This window comes from Anser anser, assembly GCF_964211835.1.
Source record: "Anser anser genome assembly, chromosome: 2".
Lineage (NCBI taxonomy): Eukaryota > Metazoa > Chordata > Aves > Anseriformes > Anatidae > Anser > Anser anser.
The window spans coordinates 45,203,425-45,220,822 of record NC_139721.1 but is presented as its reverse complement, the minus strand read 5'-3'; the positions used below and the strand labels follow the sequence as shown (position 1 = coordinate 45,220,822).

The 17,398-nt window shown below is 40.8% G+C and overlaps 1 protein-coding gene across 10 annotated transcripts in view; it reads right to left on the bottom strand.

Annotated features, from left to right (window-relative positions):
- Window positions 1-3,777: 3,777 nt before the first annotated feature.
- NOL4 (nucleolar protein 4) overlaps window positions 3,778-17,398 on the bottom strand; it is a 191,058-nt gene continuing 177,437 nt past the window's right edge. For 9 of the 10 annotated variants that reach the window (XM_083823471.1, XM_083823470.1, XM_083823467.1 and 6 more), the window contains 2 exons: window positions 14,056-14,136; window positions 3,778-5,729 (listed from right to left, as the gene is read on the bottom strand). In XM_083823471.1, coding sequence (XP_083679597.1) covers window positions 5,536-5,729; window positions 14,056-14,136 — 275 coding nt within the window. In that variant the 3' untranslated portion in view covers window positions 3,778-5,535. Of the gene's footprint in view, window positions 5,730-13,524; window positions 13,911-14,055; window positions 14,137-17,398 lie in introns of those variants that run through there. The other variant, XM_083823465.1, reaches the window with a different exon arrangement.

The window sequence follows — 17,398 nt, the reverse complement described above, 5'->3', positions numbered from 1 at the left end:
GGTTAGGAGTAAATTCTGTACTATGAGGGTGGGTGAGGCACTGAACAGGTTGCCCAGAGAAGCTGTGGATGCCCCATCCCTGGATGTGTTCAAGGCCAGGCTGTATGGGGCTTTGAGCAACCTGGTCTGGGGGGAGATGTCCCTGCCCATAGTGGAGTGTGAGGGGTGGAATTATATGATCTTTAAGGTTCCTTCCAACCCATGATGTTCTGTTCTTCGCAGCAGCCCATATGGTGCTGTGCTTTGGATTTGTGGCTAAAAATGCATCAGATGTAGCGTATGAACATTTTAGCTATTGCTGAACAGTGTCTAGAAAGCATCAAGACTTTCTCTGTTTCCCAGTGTGACCCACCCACAGCAAGTAGGTGGGCAAGGGGTGGGCTGGGAGAGGACAACTGGGTCAGCTGAACTGTAGTGTCCAAAGAGATGTTCCATACCATATAATGCCAATCTCAGCAATAAGACCAGGAGGAAGCTTTTCCAGAGTAGTCATCGCTCAGGGACTAGTCTGCTGATCAGAGGTGGTGAGTGATTTCCTTTCCATCATTTTTTTTTGTTCTTTTTTTTTCTTCAATTATTAAACACTACCCACTTTTTTTATTTTCTCTCTTTCTCTCTTTTTCTCTCTTTCTCTCTCTCTTTTTCTTTCTTTTCTTCTTTTCTTTTCTTCTTCTTTTCTTCTTCTTTTCTTTCTTTTCTTTTTTTCTTTTCTTTTCTTTTCTTTTCTTTTCTTTTCTTTTCTTTTCTTTTCTTTTCTTTTCTTTTCTTTTCTTTTCTTTTCTTTTCTTTTCTTTTCTTTTCTTTTCTTTTCTTTTCTTTTCTTTTCTTTTCTTTTCTTTTCTTTTCTTTTCTTTTCTTTTCTTTTTCTCTCTCAATTTTGCCCTTCTGATTCTTTCCCTCCTGGGAGGAGTGAGAGAGCAACAAACAGGGTGGGATTATACCTGCAGCCAGGGACAACCTATGATAGCCTCAAATTGTTGAAGGTCATGGGCATATATTTAGAAGGCATTTCTTTATGATTGCTCTGTTCTTCTGTATTGCTATTTTTGCTACATCTTTATGTGTTCTATTTATTGTCAGAGCCAGGATACAAGGGTAAGTGAAAGATCAGTCTTGTCCAGTGCAGCCATTTTATATTCTTCTATACTTACTCCAGTAACCAGTCAATTGCTTGATTTGTGCCATTATTTCACAATTCATTTTCATGTGCTGGTAACTGTTTTTCAATAGTGGTTGCTGTCGGGGCTAAATTCTGACTCCAGCCTCTATTTAGATCTGCTGTACATAGAAAAAAAAATATACATCTTCCTTATGAATGTCTGCAGAGCCTCTCAGAGTCAAATTGAGAGGTGTTTTAACAAGTTTATAGTAAGTTTTTAACACAGGGATAGGAACTTGAGAAAAACAAATTTTCTCCGTGTTTCAGTGTTTCACAAAACTTACCTCCCCTTAAAAGGTAGTCAGCAAGTACACAGATCATTACAACAAGAATATCTAATTCCTTCAGTATAGTTGCTTTCTGATTATTTTTATAGCTATGATCATGTACATGCTCATCTATTTTTCCTTGTTCAGAAGATTCTCCATAAGGGATGGACAGCTTTTGAACTGTCAAACACTTGCTTACCCATGCACTGGTTTTCTGGAGCTTCTGATACTCATGATCATCGTGACTGTTACGGTGGTGTTCTTTGATGACAAGGAGCAAGGTGCCAACCTGGAAGAATCCATTTGACCCCAGATCTCTTTTCATGAATTCTGGCTCCAGTTTCTCCGCTGACAATGTCAAATACAGTAAATAAATCCAGTAAGTTACCAAGCTGGTGGGATTGTCTACTACCCACAACTTAAGGTTGTTTCTAAAACTGCTACCCACAGTTGCTTGTCCTATCAGTGAAAACCACCCTTTCCAGAAACTCCCTGGAAGACTGAAGGTCTTACAGGACTGCTCCCAAGGAACCTGAAGGATAGCTGGGAAGATGTAAGGCTGTGTCAAGGCAGACCAACACCTACAGCCCGCACTGATGAGGTGTACCGAGGCATGCATTAATTGAAGGACTGGTACAATAATGATACTGAATGTAAGGATAATGCTTTTGTGAAGGCAGTCTTAGACAGGAATACTCAGGGATGTGCCTGTACTGGAAGGGATTGACCTTACCCTAACAGCAAAATTTATTTAGCCTGAGGTGAGTAGGCATTGGTTACAGAAGATGTGGATAGGGAAAAGAAATAACTCTGAATTTATTTCTGAATAGCTGACTCAGCCTGTGGCTCAAGAGAGTTCTTCCCCACCTGAGCCCTTTCTTCCTTAGGAGGCTCAAGGCAGGCAGAGAGTAGATGGCTCTGAGAGCTATATTAGATCCAAGAGGGCAAACTTAATTGTGATGTCTGGTTTATATCTGCACACACAGAAGTGGACTGAGATTTATTGTCTCTCCCTCACTGGATGGGATTGAATTTCAGTATACTCATAGAACAGAAAGTTAAAATTATAGCTGAATCCGTGATTGCTTTAAAGAGGAGATGAAAAAAAAAATGTACTCAGAGGTGGAAGCAGCTATAGAGTAAAAATCCCATTAGCTTGTTGGAATATGGCACAGATAAACCACTTGAGGGCTGAAAGCTAAGTATCTCTTTGAGCATTTAGAGACAGATGTAAATTGCTCCCATAATTGAGGAAGGCCTTAAAATTTTCAAAGAAGACAGCCAGAAGAGGATGTGGTATAGAAGTCACACTTGGGGAACTATTAAGGTAAGTTAAGGGTGGAGCAGGAAAAAGGAAAGACTAGCAACAGGCCTTGAAGGTCACATGGTGATCTGCAACTTTCTTACTTTTCTCTCAAGAGAAGGAAGGATTGGTGGAGAGGAAAGAGGAGTCAGATGGTAGAACACTGATCTAAATCTCTTACCCCCTCTTCCTCTAGCCTATTGTCCTTATCTAGATTTAGCAGGGTGGCTTAAAAAGCAGTGAGGCTGCCCAGCTGAGAAGCATTCCTGGCTGGCAAACAGCCTCTTGGAAAAAACTGCTGGTTGCTGCTTAACTGGCAGCTTGAGGCATACTGGCCCTGCAAAACAGAACTAAGGAAACTTGGAAACCTAAGCACAGTTTTCACCCTTCTTCTCTGAGGAAAATGTGTGCCAGAGCTGTTCTTTGGCTGAAGACAACACAGCAGCCTGGCACAAGGTACCTGCTTCATCCCCTCCTGACAAGCAAGAGACAGAATAAGATGTAGTTATCTGAACGTGGAAGAGAGGAAAAAGGCACTTGGTTCCTAAAAGACTTTTGAATGCCCGTAGAGACAGAAGTAGAGGGAACCACACTTCTGTGGTGTAGATGAGCTACAGGATTTCACAAGCATGGTGAGATCTAAGAAGCAAATGCATCTGTCAAATGATGGGTAACAGTTAATAAGAAATTGCAACAGCATTCTCATATCCAAGAATAAGTGCCTTTAAAAAGGCACCCAATAGATATTTAAACATAAATGCAGAGTAGCAAAATGGTGTTGCCTCCAGCCAACTTAGTGCTATAAAATGTTAGTGACTCAGATCTCATGATTTATGGACCACACGCTTCTGCTCTTATTGAGGAAATTCCTCATTAAAACAAAGCTTCAGCTAGATAAGCCTACTGGATTTACTCAATAATTTTGAGAAATGAGCTTTGGCTGTCTGCATGAATTGGACTGGAAATCTCTTTTTCCTGTTTAAAGAGAATAATATTTACAGCTTTAAATGCTATGTCAATTTGAATGTTATAATGTTTCACAATCATGTATTTAAACACAGAAATCTGTTTATTTACCCAAACAAAACAGAGGAAATGATTCCAGCCCTCAGGTTTTGAATTCTCATTTAAATATGTGAACATCAGTCCACAACTTAGAGATGTTTGTGTATCTATGTACCTCCAAAATACTCATATTTCATAGGCTTTTTCACATTAATATTCACCAACAGTATCACAAAAGTTCTTTTTCTTTTACATAACTGTAAGCAACAGTAATTCTAGAAACACTAGAGAAAAAAAAGCATAGCAATGTCCACAGTTACAAGAAAAAGTGCACATTACTTGGTCACAATCACAGTCATTACTTGGAAAACTATATGTAACAAGTAGATATAAAATATCACTGATGCCTTAAACTCATTGTCAAAAATGGAATTACATAAAATTTTGTACATGAAATAAGGCAAATTTAGGAATGCACAAGAAACTTGTTATTCAACAAAAGCTAAACAACAGAACAGATAGTACAGTAAGCATAAACTAAAGTACCTCTTCTATATACTTAAAAATAAGCCTGCCGTAGTGCACAAAGAAAACACCATTAATGTGTAATCAATATTATAAAATAAGAAATAGAGGGGTTGGGAAGAGTGGGGGAGGGGAGAGAAAAGTTTTATTATAGTTGCAGCTGCATCCATTTACATTTTTGTACATTTTTTTAGCTAGGCCTGGGAATTATACAAATCATACCAGAAGTGTCAGTGACCTTCCTCCATTAGAATTTTGTTTAAATTAAGGAAAACAAAATAAATACACACGAGTGCAAATTTTCAGATTGTCACTTGCAACCTCTTAACATTCACCATCTACATCCAATCACAACTAGAGGGACTTGTATAGGACAGCAGCAGTGATCATGGAGTTAGATGAGCTCACCATAAGAAATCAATTTCTCTTTTTATTTTTTTCTCAATGATATGTCTTTTTTTTAAAAAACCCTCAACTCTTTATTAATTGCTAATAAAGCTGCAATATATTACAGAATGGAGTTGAGAATGGTATGAATGCAGGAAATGCATGCTTCCTTTGGAAGGTATTCCATAGATGACAATTTACAGTACATGGGGGAAGAATTATCCAGCATCAAGAGTTACTCGTTGTAGAAAGAATATGAAGTTGGGTAAAAGGGCACAGTCAGGGGTTCAAGAGAGGAAGGGGGGACTTACAATAGCTCCTCAAAACATTTTCAGGACCAGTGAAAAAGTTTACCAAAGTAAAAATGAAAAATCTTGAATGAAAACAAAAATCTTTTGTTTTGTTTTTTATAAAAATTACATTTTTTTAAAATACAAGATCCTTTTAATTGCAATTGTGCCCTGTAGCAACAGGACATTTGGCAACGTTTTGCCATATACTGCAGCTTTAAGTCCAATGAGTCAGTATCACATTCCACTAATATTGCACTTGGATCTTGAACTATTTTTTTAAAAACCATCACAGCATCTTCTGTTTCCTCCACTTGTTAGAACGAGTTAATTTCTAGCCACTTTTTCGATATTTATGCTGACACACTAAAACAAAAGCAATAGGCTGGACACAGTAAAGTACCTCAGAAATACCAGAGGTCGAAGTTCACTTGAAGCACCTTAACACATCACTTTATGGATCAAGAACAGTGTGGCATTATGGTAATTAACTCTCCTAAAAGACTGTGCAGTAACTGAAGTGTGTGCTCTGCGAAATCAAAATGTCATTAGTGGAAACTCTGAGATAAGACCAGGCCAGTGTGTAGTTCACATGACTCAGTTCTGCTGCAAAATAAGGTTTTCCAGTTCATCTGCAGAACGCAATAAAAATGCGGCTGATTCTCGATACCCTGCCACAAGCTGCCTCACTGCGTTTATCTCAGTCGGACTCAGCTGGGGTCTAGAGCTTGTACTACTGGAGGATCCAGAGCTGGTTGCTAACTGCCTCTTCATACTGAGATCTGTTGGACCTGCAGATAACAAAGGAAAAGATGAGAAGGTTCAGATCCCTCTGCCAAAGACATTTCACCGCCACAGGTTTGTAGATACAAAACCACAGCAGCAAAACCTGCTCTCAGCTGAGTGCCGGTAAGAAGCAGCACATATGAGCAACAACTGTTCAGTTACCATTCCCTTGACAGGAACCACAGTGATTTATTTTTACATACGACAGAAGCCCCTAAAATTCAGCTGACATAACACAAGTCCACTGCCAGCCTCTGAGGGGTATCCCAACAGTGTTATCTGTATGCCCCCCAAAACTGCCCGGGGATCTGATGCTGGTGAGCAGGCAGAAAGCTCATCTCCTGCGCACCCCCCAGCTCCAGCTGCCGTCATAGCCCTCATGGCAATCTGCACACTTTTTTTTTTTCTTTTTTTTTTTTTTATCCCAGAGTATCGAGCTTACGCTCTCTAGATATCTATTTTCACAGCTTTTTGAGCTTCAATTAGCACATGGCCAGATTGTGAATCACTTACTGAGGTAGATAAATGGTCTTTCACTTAAATAGTCCTTATGCCATGTGATCTTTTAAATAGCCCTTGTGATCTTTTATTTAAATCGTTATTTGTGAACGATAGGAGGTCAGTGGGAATCTGGTGGGTTTAGTAAGTAATACACTACCATTTTTTTTGTGGGCTGCATACAGCTGGCAATATTTTGCAAGGATCTTGTAAGGTCTGAACACTGACAAGAGAATCTGCAGCAATCACCATGTTGCATTGGCAGCTTCCTCGCTGTACCACTATGTCTAGCACTTCTCATCAAAGAATATTCTCCAGACCATGTATGCTGCCTGCAGAAGACAGAACTCCTGAGGGCAATCTGCAGATTACTGCCATTGACTAAACCACCTGCTATCTTGAAGTTCAGCTTTGTGGGGAATTTCCCTGGTAGCATGACCACAGTTATTATCTAAGACATACGGTGCTTTGATGAGGTGTTTGCATTTTCCACTTAACACAATACGTTTTTTTCTGCCTGGAGATTTGGACAGGAAGAATTGGATTCAGGACTTTTTTAACATGGAAGGATACAGATGGTAAGTATACCTATGAAGCAGTTCATTATGTGGAAATCTGGAGGAACACTGTTTATTCATTTTGACAGCGTAGCAAATCTATACTTCTGGCAGGCAGAAGATCAGCCTGACCTGATCTTAATCTTAATACTCTCCTGAAAACTGGGATCAAGTTATCCCCAGCAATGTATTTTGCTTTCCTATGAGATAAATCTAACTGTTGAGTTTCATCTGGAAAATGTGTTTCAGTGCCAAAAGTTTTCCCAGGATTGGCACCACTGTGGATAGACTTCCTAAAGAGACTGGGATAATTTTATAATTTAGCATATTCAACTACCAAACACACCAATTTATACTCCAGAGACCCTCCTAAATAATTCCATCAGAATCACAACATACAAAAACATTTGCTAGCTTAAGTGCTAGTGGAAAGAGTTGCACTGATTTCTAGAAGCTGAAAATCCGGTCATAAACATTACCTATTTTTCTTTTATGTTTATGCAACTATACATCTGAGACCACAAAGGATGTCAAGACTGCCATGTCCCCACATGCACTGAAGTTAATGAAAATCTCCCCCCCGAGTGAATGAAAGTAGAGCTGGATCTATGAAAAGAAACTACTCAAAGAGAAAGGGTCCTCTTAGATCTTCCTATTTCCCACTACGCAACTAGCATGAACACCACTTAGCCTTACAACTGTATTATCCAGTTTTACACTGGCGTAAATGAACAGACTTTAAATGACTTCCAGTGTACAAAGGATAAATAAAAGGACAATCATCCTACATGAATTTGTTTCAGTGTGACCACACACTGCTGGGAAATGATCACGGTGTGAAGAAGCTCAGAGGATGCTTCCAAATAAAACCTTAACCTGGCACAGGCAAGAGGGGTATACACATCATAAAGGCAGCTGGACTGAATGGTTGTAATAAGCCATTAAAGACTTTTATATTTATTGAGGCAGCAGTGGAAGAGCTACCACTGACATATTGAGGGCACTGTGCTCCAGGTGAACCTGCTTTAACTTTTATGCTCTTTCCTTGATTCTCATTCATGTCAGAGCCAAAAACACACACACAATATAGGGCACAACAGAGCTGCTGTGGTAGAGTGCATCTTTTTCTGAAAGGAAACTGTAGGGTTTTTGTTTGTTTGTTTTTCCTTTGTAATCCAGATTTTTAAGTGGTTGAACAGAATATTATTTCATTCATAATTTGAAAATGTATAGAAGCATTCTTGCTTACACTTGTGAGGTTTTCTTTATAAAAATAAAAGACACACAGTAAAAGCACCACTCTGAAAGGAAAACTAGGTGAAGACCAGATGTCCAGCATGCATAAGTCTGTGTGATTCCTCACAAGGCTATAGAGTCACACTGATGTACTCAAACTGAAAGACTGGCCCTCTATTCCTAGAAGTGCTGATTTAACTATCATGAAGAAAGTGTGGTTTTTTGTTTGTTTGTTTGTTTGTTTTGTTTTCAACTCTTTGGAATATGTTTATTTGAATCTCTGAAGGAACTGGAAATAGTTTTGTGCAAGTGCAGCTAAGAATTGAGACAAATGTGCAGTTTGCATTCACAAAAAAACATCAGGGCCCAAAACTTCTCTTGGTCTGGGAGACTTCTGTTGCATACTGAGCTCTTGTATACATAAGAAATGTGAAATCTCAGATTTTAACATAGCCCTTATACTTCAAACTATTTGTTATTTCTTTTATTTCTATATAGTAGGAAAATAGGACTTCATTCACTCTGCAACTCCTACCTTAAGTTCTTAACAAGTAACAGTGCTGTTCCCCTTCCCCTCAAAGAAAAGCCCCCTGAGCAATAAAGCAAAGAAATCCAGACATACAGAAATGTGTTCTTGGCTATGGCTTTAGGATAGTGAATATGCCAGTGCCTTCCCAGGCAGAGAAGCTGCATGGGCTGGCAGAAAGCTGAACAGAAAGAGGACAAGCCATGCTTGATGTGGGGATAAGGATTTCAGTTCTTTTAATTTTGTTACGTGACCCCTACACCTCACCTCCAAAGCTTGTTTATGACAGGACAAGCTTTATATCTGGGACAATACCTTACTTAGAGACTCACCACATGATATATTATACTGAATTCAGCTTTTAATAGCTATGATAGACACTTACTGGCAATATTACTGATTATTAAAGGCTGCTTAGACTGCTTTCTACTAAAAATGCTTTAGCCTTATCTGTAGCTTCATCAGTCATACCTGGTCCTTCAGGAGATAAGGAATAAATGCATCTTATTCTTCTAGTATAGACTTCCCTGTTTTTGTGCAAATCAGCTATTGAAAGACATGAACCTAAAGCATACTGATAAATATCCACCACGTTTCTTTATCCAGGCAAATAAATCACAGCTATTCTGAATGCTTCTTAAAATAACTGGTCACTGTGGACACTTCATATAACTCTGTCTCCAGAAGCCATCACTACAGATGAATAAATCTGGAGAAAGCCGAACAGCTTATACCCTGTTTCTTTTAATGACTGTCCTTACTTTAAGCGGAAGTATTTTCTTCATATGTTTAACAGTATTTATTGAACAGCCAGTCTTCACAGGAACAAGCGAATGTATCTTTAAACAGAAGGAAAGCCTAATCCGATTTTTTGGCAATAAATTTTGCAGTGTTGGGTTCCTCCAAGGTGATACTGCATGACTTAATGTATTGTTTCCCATCCTAGAGTACTTCAGGACAATTAAAAATCCTGAATGCAAACATTATCAGGTTCCACAGTGTTCAAGCAAAGATTAAGCGCACATTGCAAAGGTGAAGACAGAATATTTTTAATTATTTTTCTTCGTGCATACTGTTATAACTCATAAGTGTCACCTCCCAATTTTTATAGCTTCACAACGTTCTCTTAAACTGTGGATTAAACACATTCCTGAGACAGATCCTTTCTTTTATACTGTTTCTGAAGACTGAGGTACTGTTCCTCTGCCTCTTGGACAAGCCACCTGATTGATGCTTTAGCTCAGGAATATTTCACATTCACCACCTCTGTCCAGTAACATAGACCTAATTTCCCTTGTGAGGTGAAATGGTTCTTGTTGGAACCAAATCAAGCTGAACAGGAAAACTCTAAAAACCCACTCTCCGTGTGCTAGACAATCATTTATCAAATAAGCTGCTGGTAGTATCTGCCATTAAATACGCTGTGGCACAAATGGCTTTCCTGTAAATTGCAAGACTTAAATGGAGCTAGTTATAGCCTCACACACTACTCATTAGCAACATGATTTATATCAAATTCCAAAATATGGGTCAGACATGGATGTACTGTACTGATAGTTCAGACAGTACCAACTCTCTCAGCAAAAATCCCTTAAGAATTGTGTGTTGTCACTGGATAGCTACCAGTCTTATAATTAACAACTGCTGAAATAAATGAATAAGAAATATGCCAATGACTCTCAGAATGGTTACCACTATTGCATACAATAAATGAGAATAGAAAAAATATTTTTTAAGCTGTATGTGTTTAAGCATCTAACCTTTCTCTCAGCAAAGATATAAAAAAACATTGAAACCTATTTATAGCAAAATAGGAGCATAGAATCATTAAGGTTGGAAATGACTTTCAAGATCATCTGGTCCAATGATCCCCCAACCACCAACATCACCCACTAAACCATGTCCCCAAGCACCACGTTCAAACTTTCCTTAAACACCCGGAGGGAAGGTGACTCCACCACCTCCCTGGGAAACCCGTTTCAATGCCTGACTGCTCTTTCTGAGAAGAAATGTCTCCTAATTTCCAACATGAACCTCCCCTGGCACAACTTGAGGCCATTCCCTCTAGTCCTATCCCTAGTTACCTGCGAGAAGAGGTCAACACCCAGCTCCCCACACCTTTCTTTCAGTTAGCTGTAGAGAGCAATCAGGTCTCCCCTGAGCCTCCTCTTCTCTTAGGGACATAGTTTAGTGGGTGACATTGGTGTTAGGGTGATGGTCAGTCCAGATAATCTTGAAGGTCTTTTCCAACCTTAATGTTTCAATGATTCTGTGATTCTAGACTAAACAACCCCAGTTCCCTCAGCCGCTCCTCACAGGACTTGTGTTCGAGGCCCTTTACCAATTTCATAGCCCTTCTCTGGGCATGCTGCAGGGCCTCGATGCCCTTCTTGTACTGAGGGGCCCAAAGCTGAACGCAGTACTCGAGGTGCGGCCTCACCAGAGCAGAGTACAGGGGAATGATCACCTCCCTGGTCCTGCTGGCTATACTATTCCTGATACAAGCCAGGATGCCGTTGGCCTTCTTGGCCAGCTGGGCACACTGCCGGCTCATGTTCAGGCAAGCATCAACCAGCACCCAGAGATCCTTTTCCTCTGCACAGCTTTCTAGCCACTCTGCCCCAAGCCTGTAGCATTGCATGGAAATACATTTGCCCGTGCTTTGAAATCTCTCATGCGTCTTTCTATGCCATCCATTCTCCTCTCCCCCCCTTTTTTTTTCCTATGAGTGGCTTTAGAAGAAGTGAATATTGTACTTGATTCTCATCTACTCCAATAAAATTAAGTAGAAACAACTATCAAAGCATGTTACTTTTCCCAAATCAGATGTATTTATTATTGCAGGAATGTTTTATTTTGATATTATGCATCTGTCAATGTTTCTTGTTCTTCTCCTGCCTCCAAACAGAACAGATGTGCCTAAAACTATTGTTTTATGTGCCAAGCGATCTCAGATCAAGTAAACAATGACTAATGAATTGGACCTTTTAAGCTTCTTTCTCCCTCCTACACCTTTCCCTCTGGGAAACACATTTTCAGCTAATTTAAATAGCAGAAATATGTGTACATATATATATATATATGTATATTGCCTGAGGAAAGAGATGTGAAAACACAGAAATGCCTATAGCCACTGAGCACCATGCATTTTCAACAATCAGCAAACACATTGCTTTTCAATGAAAGGATTACATGGCATACACCCATCTGGCTTGAATGACTGTCTACTGAACTTTGTGCTAAGGTAGAAAAGTAAGATATTGTCCAATTAAGCCACAGATATTTCATCCCAGTTCCTATGGTGGGAGCAGAATAATACTTGCGTATACCATGTGGCCAATAATTTGAAGAGGAGGAGGAGGAAGGGGGGACAGAAATGTGGGGATGATCTTAATAAAAAATTCAGCAAGTATTTCACAGAGGGAAACTACCACTTTTGCCACAACATAGGTCAAATCATTTAATTTCTCCCAACAACACATTTTGTTGTTTTTTGAAATGGGAATAACACACTCTGCCAGGTTCCTAACGCCATCAGTCTTGTTTTGTCTCTTCATGCTCCAGGCTCCACCTGTACTAGAAATAAGCTGTTTTGTCTTTTATTTCTATCTCCACTTTGATGTCTGCAGGATAGCACTGAGAACACAGAAAACTGTGCAGTAGTACAGTAGTATGAAAAGCTGGAGAGAGCAACCTCAAGGTAAATACTGTTCACCCCCTACATTAAGGCCATCCATGTCGTGGTGAATATGCAGCAGTTAAAGAATTAGCTGCATACTGGATATGCTCTGCTGGACTCTTTATTGTTTTTCTCCTACTTTATTGCCAAGAAGCCTCTACTGAATGTTCAAGATTTTACAGAAGGTTACAACTTCGCCAAATTTGAGCCCATTTTCTCAGAGCAGGAAAAGTCCCCAGATGCATGGCAGCTTCCCCTACCAAGCATGTTCCTGGGACATTTCACAGAGGTGCTGGAGCTCCTCATATACACATCGGATAAATGACATGCATTCCCAATAACCTTTGGTTAAATTGCTTTTAATGAAACAACTTCAGAAATATTCACCCTGCAGCTAACTTCTGGATGGAAAACTTCAATTCAAATAGTTAAAGCTTGTCAAAGTTATAAACAAGGAAAATAAGAATGCATAATGGGAAGATTGGAAAAGAAAAGACGTAACAGCAATTTTCTCTCGCATGCCTCATGTTACCATGAAGGTTGCATTATAAAACTGTCAAATTTGAGACATAGATGCCTGTGAATTCTCTCATCACTGTTACCAGCAACATCACCCTCTAAAAACTGTTACACCTGACCATCCCCTGCATTTCAGTACATGAATGCATACAGGCTTGGCGAGGCACACGGAAATTGCACCCTGCACCCAGATACTGTAACCTCACAAAAGAGAGTCTACATAACAATTTCAGCTGTGATAAGTACCCGCAATTCCTACACATGACTTCCCTGTTGCCTATACTAGTGTCAAACACACTCTCTTTGCATGTGTGCAAATGTAGTGTGGGTTAAAGGGAAGGAAGCAGGTGGGGCTTATACCCCTCAGCATTCTGTGAGCAATGCTTGGAACAGCACATGCTTCTGTATAACGTTATAGCTGATAAATTTAACAGCCCTGTTCGTCATGCACACAGTATGTTCTACTTTTATCTAACCTTTCAGCCCACCTAATGCACCTGTATCCCACTGAGCCGACAAGCCCTGTGGCAATTGCGTGCATCTCTGACCTAAACTGCACAAAAGAGCAGTGAAATAACTACTTTCTACTGTCATATGAAGAACTGGACTGAAGTGCTCAGCCTTGCTCTCCCTGCCCCAGAGCAGCACAGCCAGGCTGAACATTGAGGTTCAGCAGCCTTCATCCTAGGTCCTTTCCAACCTTGTGTTTCTATGACTCTATAATTCTTCATCTTCATTAGGGATGCACTGCACTGCTCAGAATGAACGTAGCTGCCCCGCTCATGCAGACCTCTGCTGGTCCAGTAGCTACACCACAGTAACTTCAGTTTTGGAGCACAACATGCTCTAGAAAGAATCGAGGGATCAGTGAGCAAAATTAACTGTGTGAACCAACATTTGTGCCAGGGATTGCAATTAATTCGACTGTTTATTAGTAACAAACAGTGACAGAGGTTAAGTTGGACTGTGTACAAGATATAGTGGGGGCTTCCCATTCTGCAAAAGTCCTGCAGCCTGGGCTAGTTGGTTGATGTGGTAGATTCTGCAGGATCCTGAAGAACCAGAAAGGCCCATTTGGACGTGGACGGAGTGGAGAATGGCCTCGGGACCAGAGTCCTCCTGGTGCAGCAGGGAGACGTGAGCAGTGTGACAGGAGTCCAGCAGCTACTGGCTGTGCAACAGGGATATGTTGTCCCCACAGGGACAGGCCACACTCTTCAGGCCTGCTTGTGGGAAAGGGGGCTACAAAAACAGCCTGTCAGGGCTCGGGATTTGCTTGCAGTGTGAATTTATTGGGACTCACTGGGAGGACTCACCTGAGTTGGAAGGGGACTGGACGTTTGTGGTGCCTGGGATGCAGTGCTGACTCGCGGCTGTGGTAGAGGGCGGCTGCAGATCTGTGTAGAGAAAAGGGGACAGAACAGCTGCTTTGTCATGTCATGATACAAGGGAGTGTCTGACAAGGCCAGTCTGCCATTCAGTCTGAAACACAATCTCTCTTTTTACACATACAAAGGGAAATGACTGACATTTCTGCCTAGAAAACCAGAGGACAACGCAGAAGGAACAGCCCACAGATCAGCTCCAGGAGGCCCTTCAAAGGCAGCAGAAACACACTGCACATCCTCTTACAGAAAATGGACCTCAGGAAACAAAGTAGCTGTGGAGAACCAGGCTCAGACAAGCCAGCCCTGACAGCTGGTAGTCACCAGGAGAGTGTGGACTATGACCTGTTAGACAGAAACACCTGGGGGGATCCCACTTCTGCCAGGAGAGGCTCAGGCAGCAGCAGGCAGGGACTCTGACGGCTCACGATGGCAACAAGAGATTTTGCTCCCAGCAGAGCAGTCTGTTGCCTGTACTCATCCTCCTGTCCCTGAGCTGGGCGTCCGTCCAGGCTCATGCCAGGTACGGTGGAATGGGGCCAGCTGAAGCCTTTGTGGCTGGCTGGGGGTTGGCAAGCAAATGTCATTTGCACTCACCCCACCCTTGGGCTTTTCTTTTCACCTCTGTAGCAGGAACTGCCTCAGTCTTAAAAAATTAGAGCCATGGAAATCCATGCTTCTCAATAAGCTGTTCTCCTTGAACGTCTACATCGTCAAGGGCTACTTGCCCAGAGGCCTCTCCTCAGCCTGTATACAGGCTGACAGAGGCTCTGTCAACCCATAGATTTCTTGCAGATGGGGTGAAGCTTTCAAGTTGAGCTGGCTAGGCCTAGATGTTTTAAACACAGGGGAAAAAGGACCTTAATGGTTAAAGACCAAGCCTTTTCCTGCTTTTTTTTGTCTGTTTTTTGTTTGTTTGTTTGTTTGTTTTGTTTTTCCCCTGACTACAAGAAAGGAAGGGTCACTGTACAAGCTGTTGCATTCTGCTAGCTCATATTGAGCAGTTGCATGAAGGCTCACCCCATACAGTTGTGTAAGGAGATAATTATGGTTCTGTAATTGGCCATGTGGAAAGACAGACTGAGGAGGGAAGCACTGCAACAGCAGGCACAGAGAGGTCCCTGAGCCAGACCTACAGAACCGTTGGGTGAGCAGATACCTAAGTATTTCAGATGGGAGCGGAGTAGAGATGAACTTTATAGGGGAGGAAATAACCAAAGTAAATGAGTCACAGCATTTAAAACACACACATCAGTTGGATTACTAGATAGGAGAGCTATTGGACATGGTCATTATATTACTGTGGGGAAATGTCCAGAAATAAAAATTCAAACAGCAAGATTTAGCTGTCTTTTGCAACTTCTCTTCCTTTTTCCTGTCTTAGCAGATATGTAAACCAGATTGTATTTGTTTATACACACATCCTGACTGAGGTGTATACTTATCTTTACACTAGGTGAATGTTTGTAAAGGTGATAAAAGCATTTGATGAGTTACTAAATTGAAGAGGAAATGCATTCTTAAAATCACTTCTTAGGTCCTGAAAACAATTCACAAAGAACTATCCTGTGTATGTTTGGAACGAGAGTCCCTGAAACATAATAATGACTGCAAACAACTACCCTGTGAGGTCTGTCAGGAGGGAAGTTGTTACCCCTCTCAACTGCAACTCCACCCACAAATGAAAAAACAAATATCCAGGGACATGTCAGAGATGATGGTCAAGTCCCTAGGAACTGGCCCCCAAATCCTCCCATTTGTCCAATAGGGAAACCAGCTAATGGAGCCAGAGTACTTTACACTCAATAGCCCAGAGTAAATCAGTTTAGCTACTGGTTGCTTTTGTGTCAATGAGACTAAGAAATTGACGGAGTTCCCATTCCACAACTTCCGTAAGGAACTTCGTGAAATGGCAGGTGGGTCACAAATGAGTGGCCAGCTAGACTGTTAGCATCACCAACTGGTTTCCAAATGCTAGCACGTAGACTTTTGGCTTGTGCATCTCATGTGCTTTGGATCCTATGAGATCCCTATGGAGAAGACGTATACCTTTGCACAATGCTTCAACAATGCATAACCACATGGAAGAGGTGCAGTGGTTTACTAGTCTCCCAAAGTAAAAAAAAAAAAAAAAAAATACAGACAGGATTATTTTCCAGTGCAAGTAGGGAAAGGCAAGGAAGAAAAAATGTTTTGGCATACATCAGTATGCAAACCATCAGCATCCTCTGGTCCCTTCACCCCAGCGGTGCTATGCAGAGGAGTACAGTGCACTGCACTGTTACCTGGCTGCATTAGTTGTGCATCATCTGGTAGTTGTGGGATAACCACTGTTTGTCCTACAAAACCCGTCTTGAACTTTAATCATGACAAAAGCACTAGAGTCCTCTGCATTAAAGATATGAAGAAAATGTTGCTTCTAATCAGAAAGCAAAACTAATTTTTGATGTCAAATTTGTACCTCATTTTCAAAAATTGAAGTGCATATTGAAGAGACACAAAATACTTTTGTCTAAATCCTACAATCCACTGAAAAGTAGGAGTTACAAAAATGTGTCCTGTATAAAAGGTTTGAAGGGAAGAAGAAGGATTCAAAACAGTTGTGATTCCTTCACAGTTTAGGATTATGTAAAAAAGGGCAATTCTGATGGCTTCTGCTGACAAACAAGTCATATGGGAAGCTTAATCCTGCTCTTACTTGGATGAAAGAGCAAACACCAACTGTTTTCAGCAGGAACTGATTAGGACATTCTCTGACCACAGTGTAAAAGGCAATTTGAAAGTTCTTGTACATTTTCCCAGGAAAACAGATTTCCATGGCTGTCTTACTCTTATTAAAATGTTTGATCAGAGATCATATTCAATATCTCAGAAGTGTTTTTCATGCATGTAGAAACAACTGTAATCATCTCTTTAAGTCAAAGAATTTTGAAAACTAAAATATTATCTTTTTCTAAGCCTATAGAAAATTTTATGTAAGTCATTCACAGAGGTGAAGGTCGCCAGTACACCATACACCACTAACGCTTTGCAGGCTGCAACCCTGGTAGCATTCTGAAAATTGCTTAGCATGTTGAAAATTGAGGGTGTAGATGAACAATTATTGTCTTGCCAAAGCCAGTCCATGTACCTGAAGCATCACACTCCTCAACCAGTGAGGAATCAGCCAGGACAACAACCCAGGGATTTCTCTGTCCTCTGAGACACTTTTTAAATACTGTTCTTGGAGGCAAGAGGCCCTCAGTCTTCCAGAGCAATCACTTTTCTCTGACAG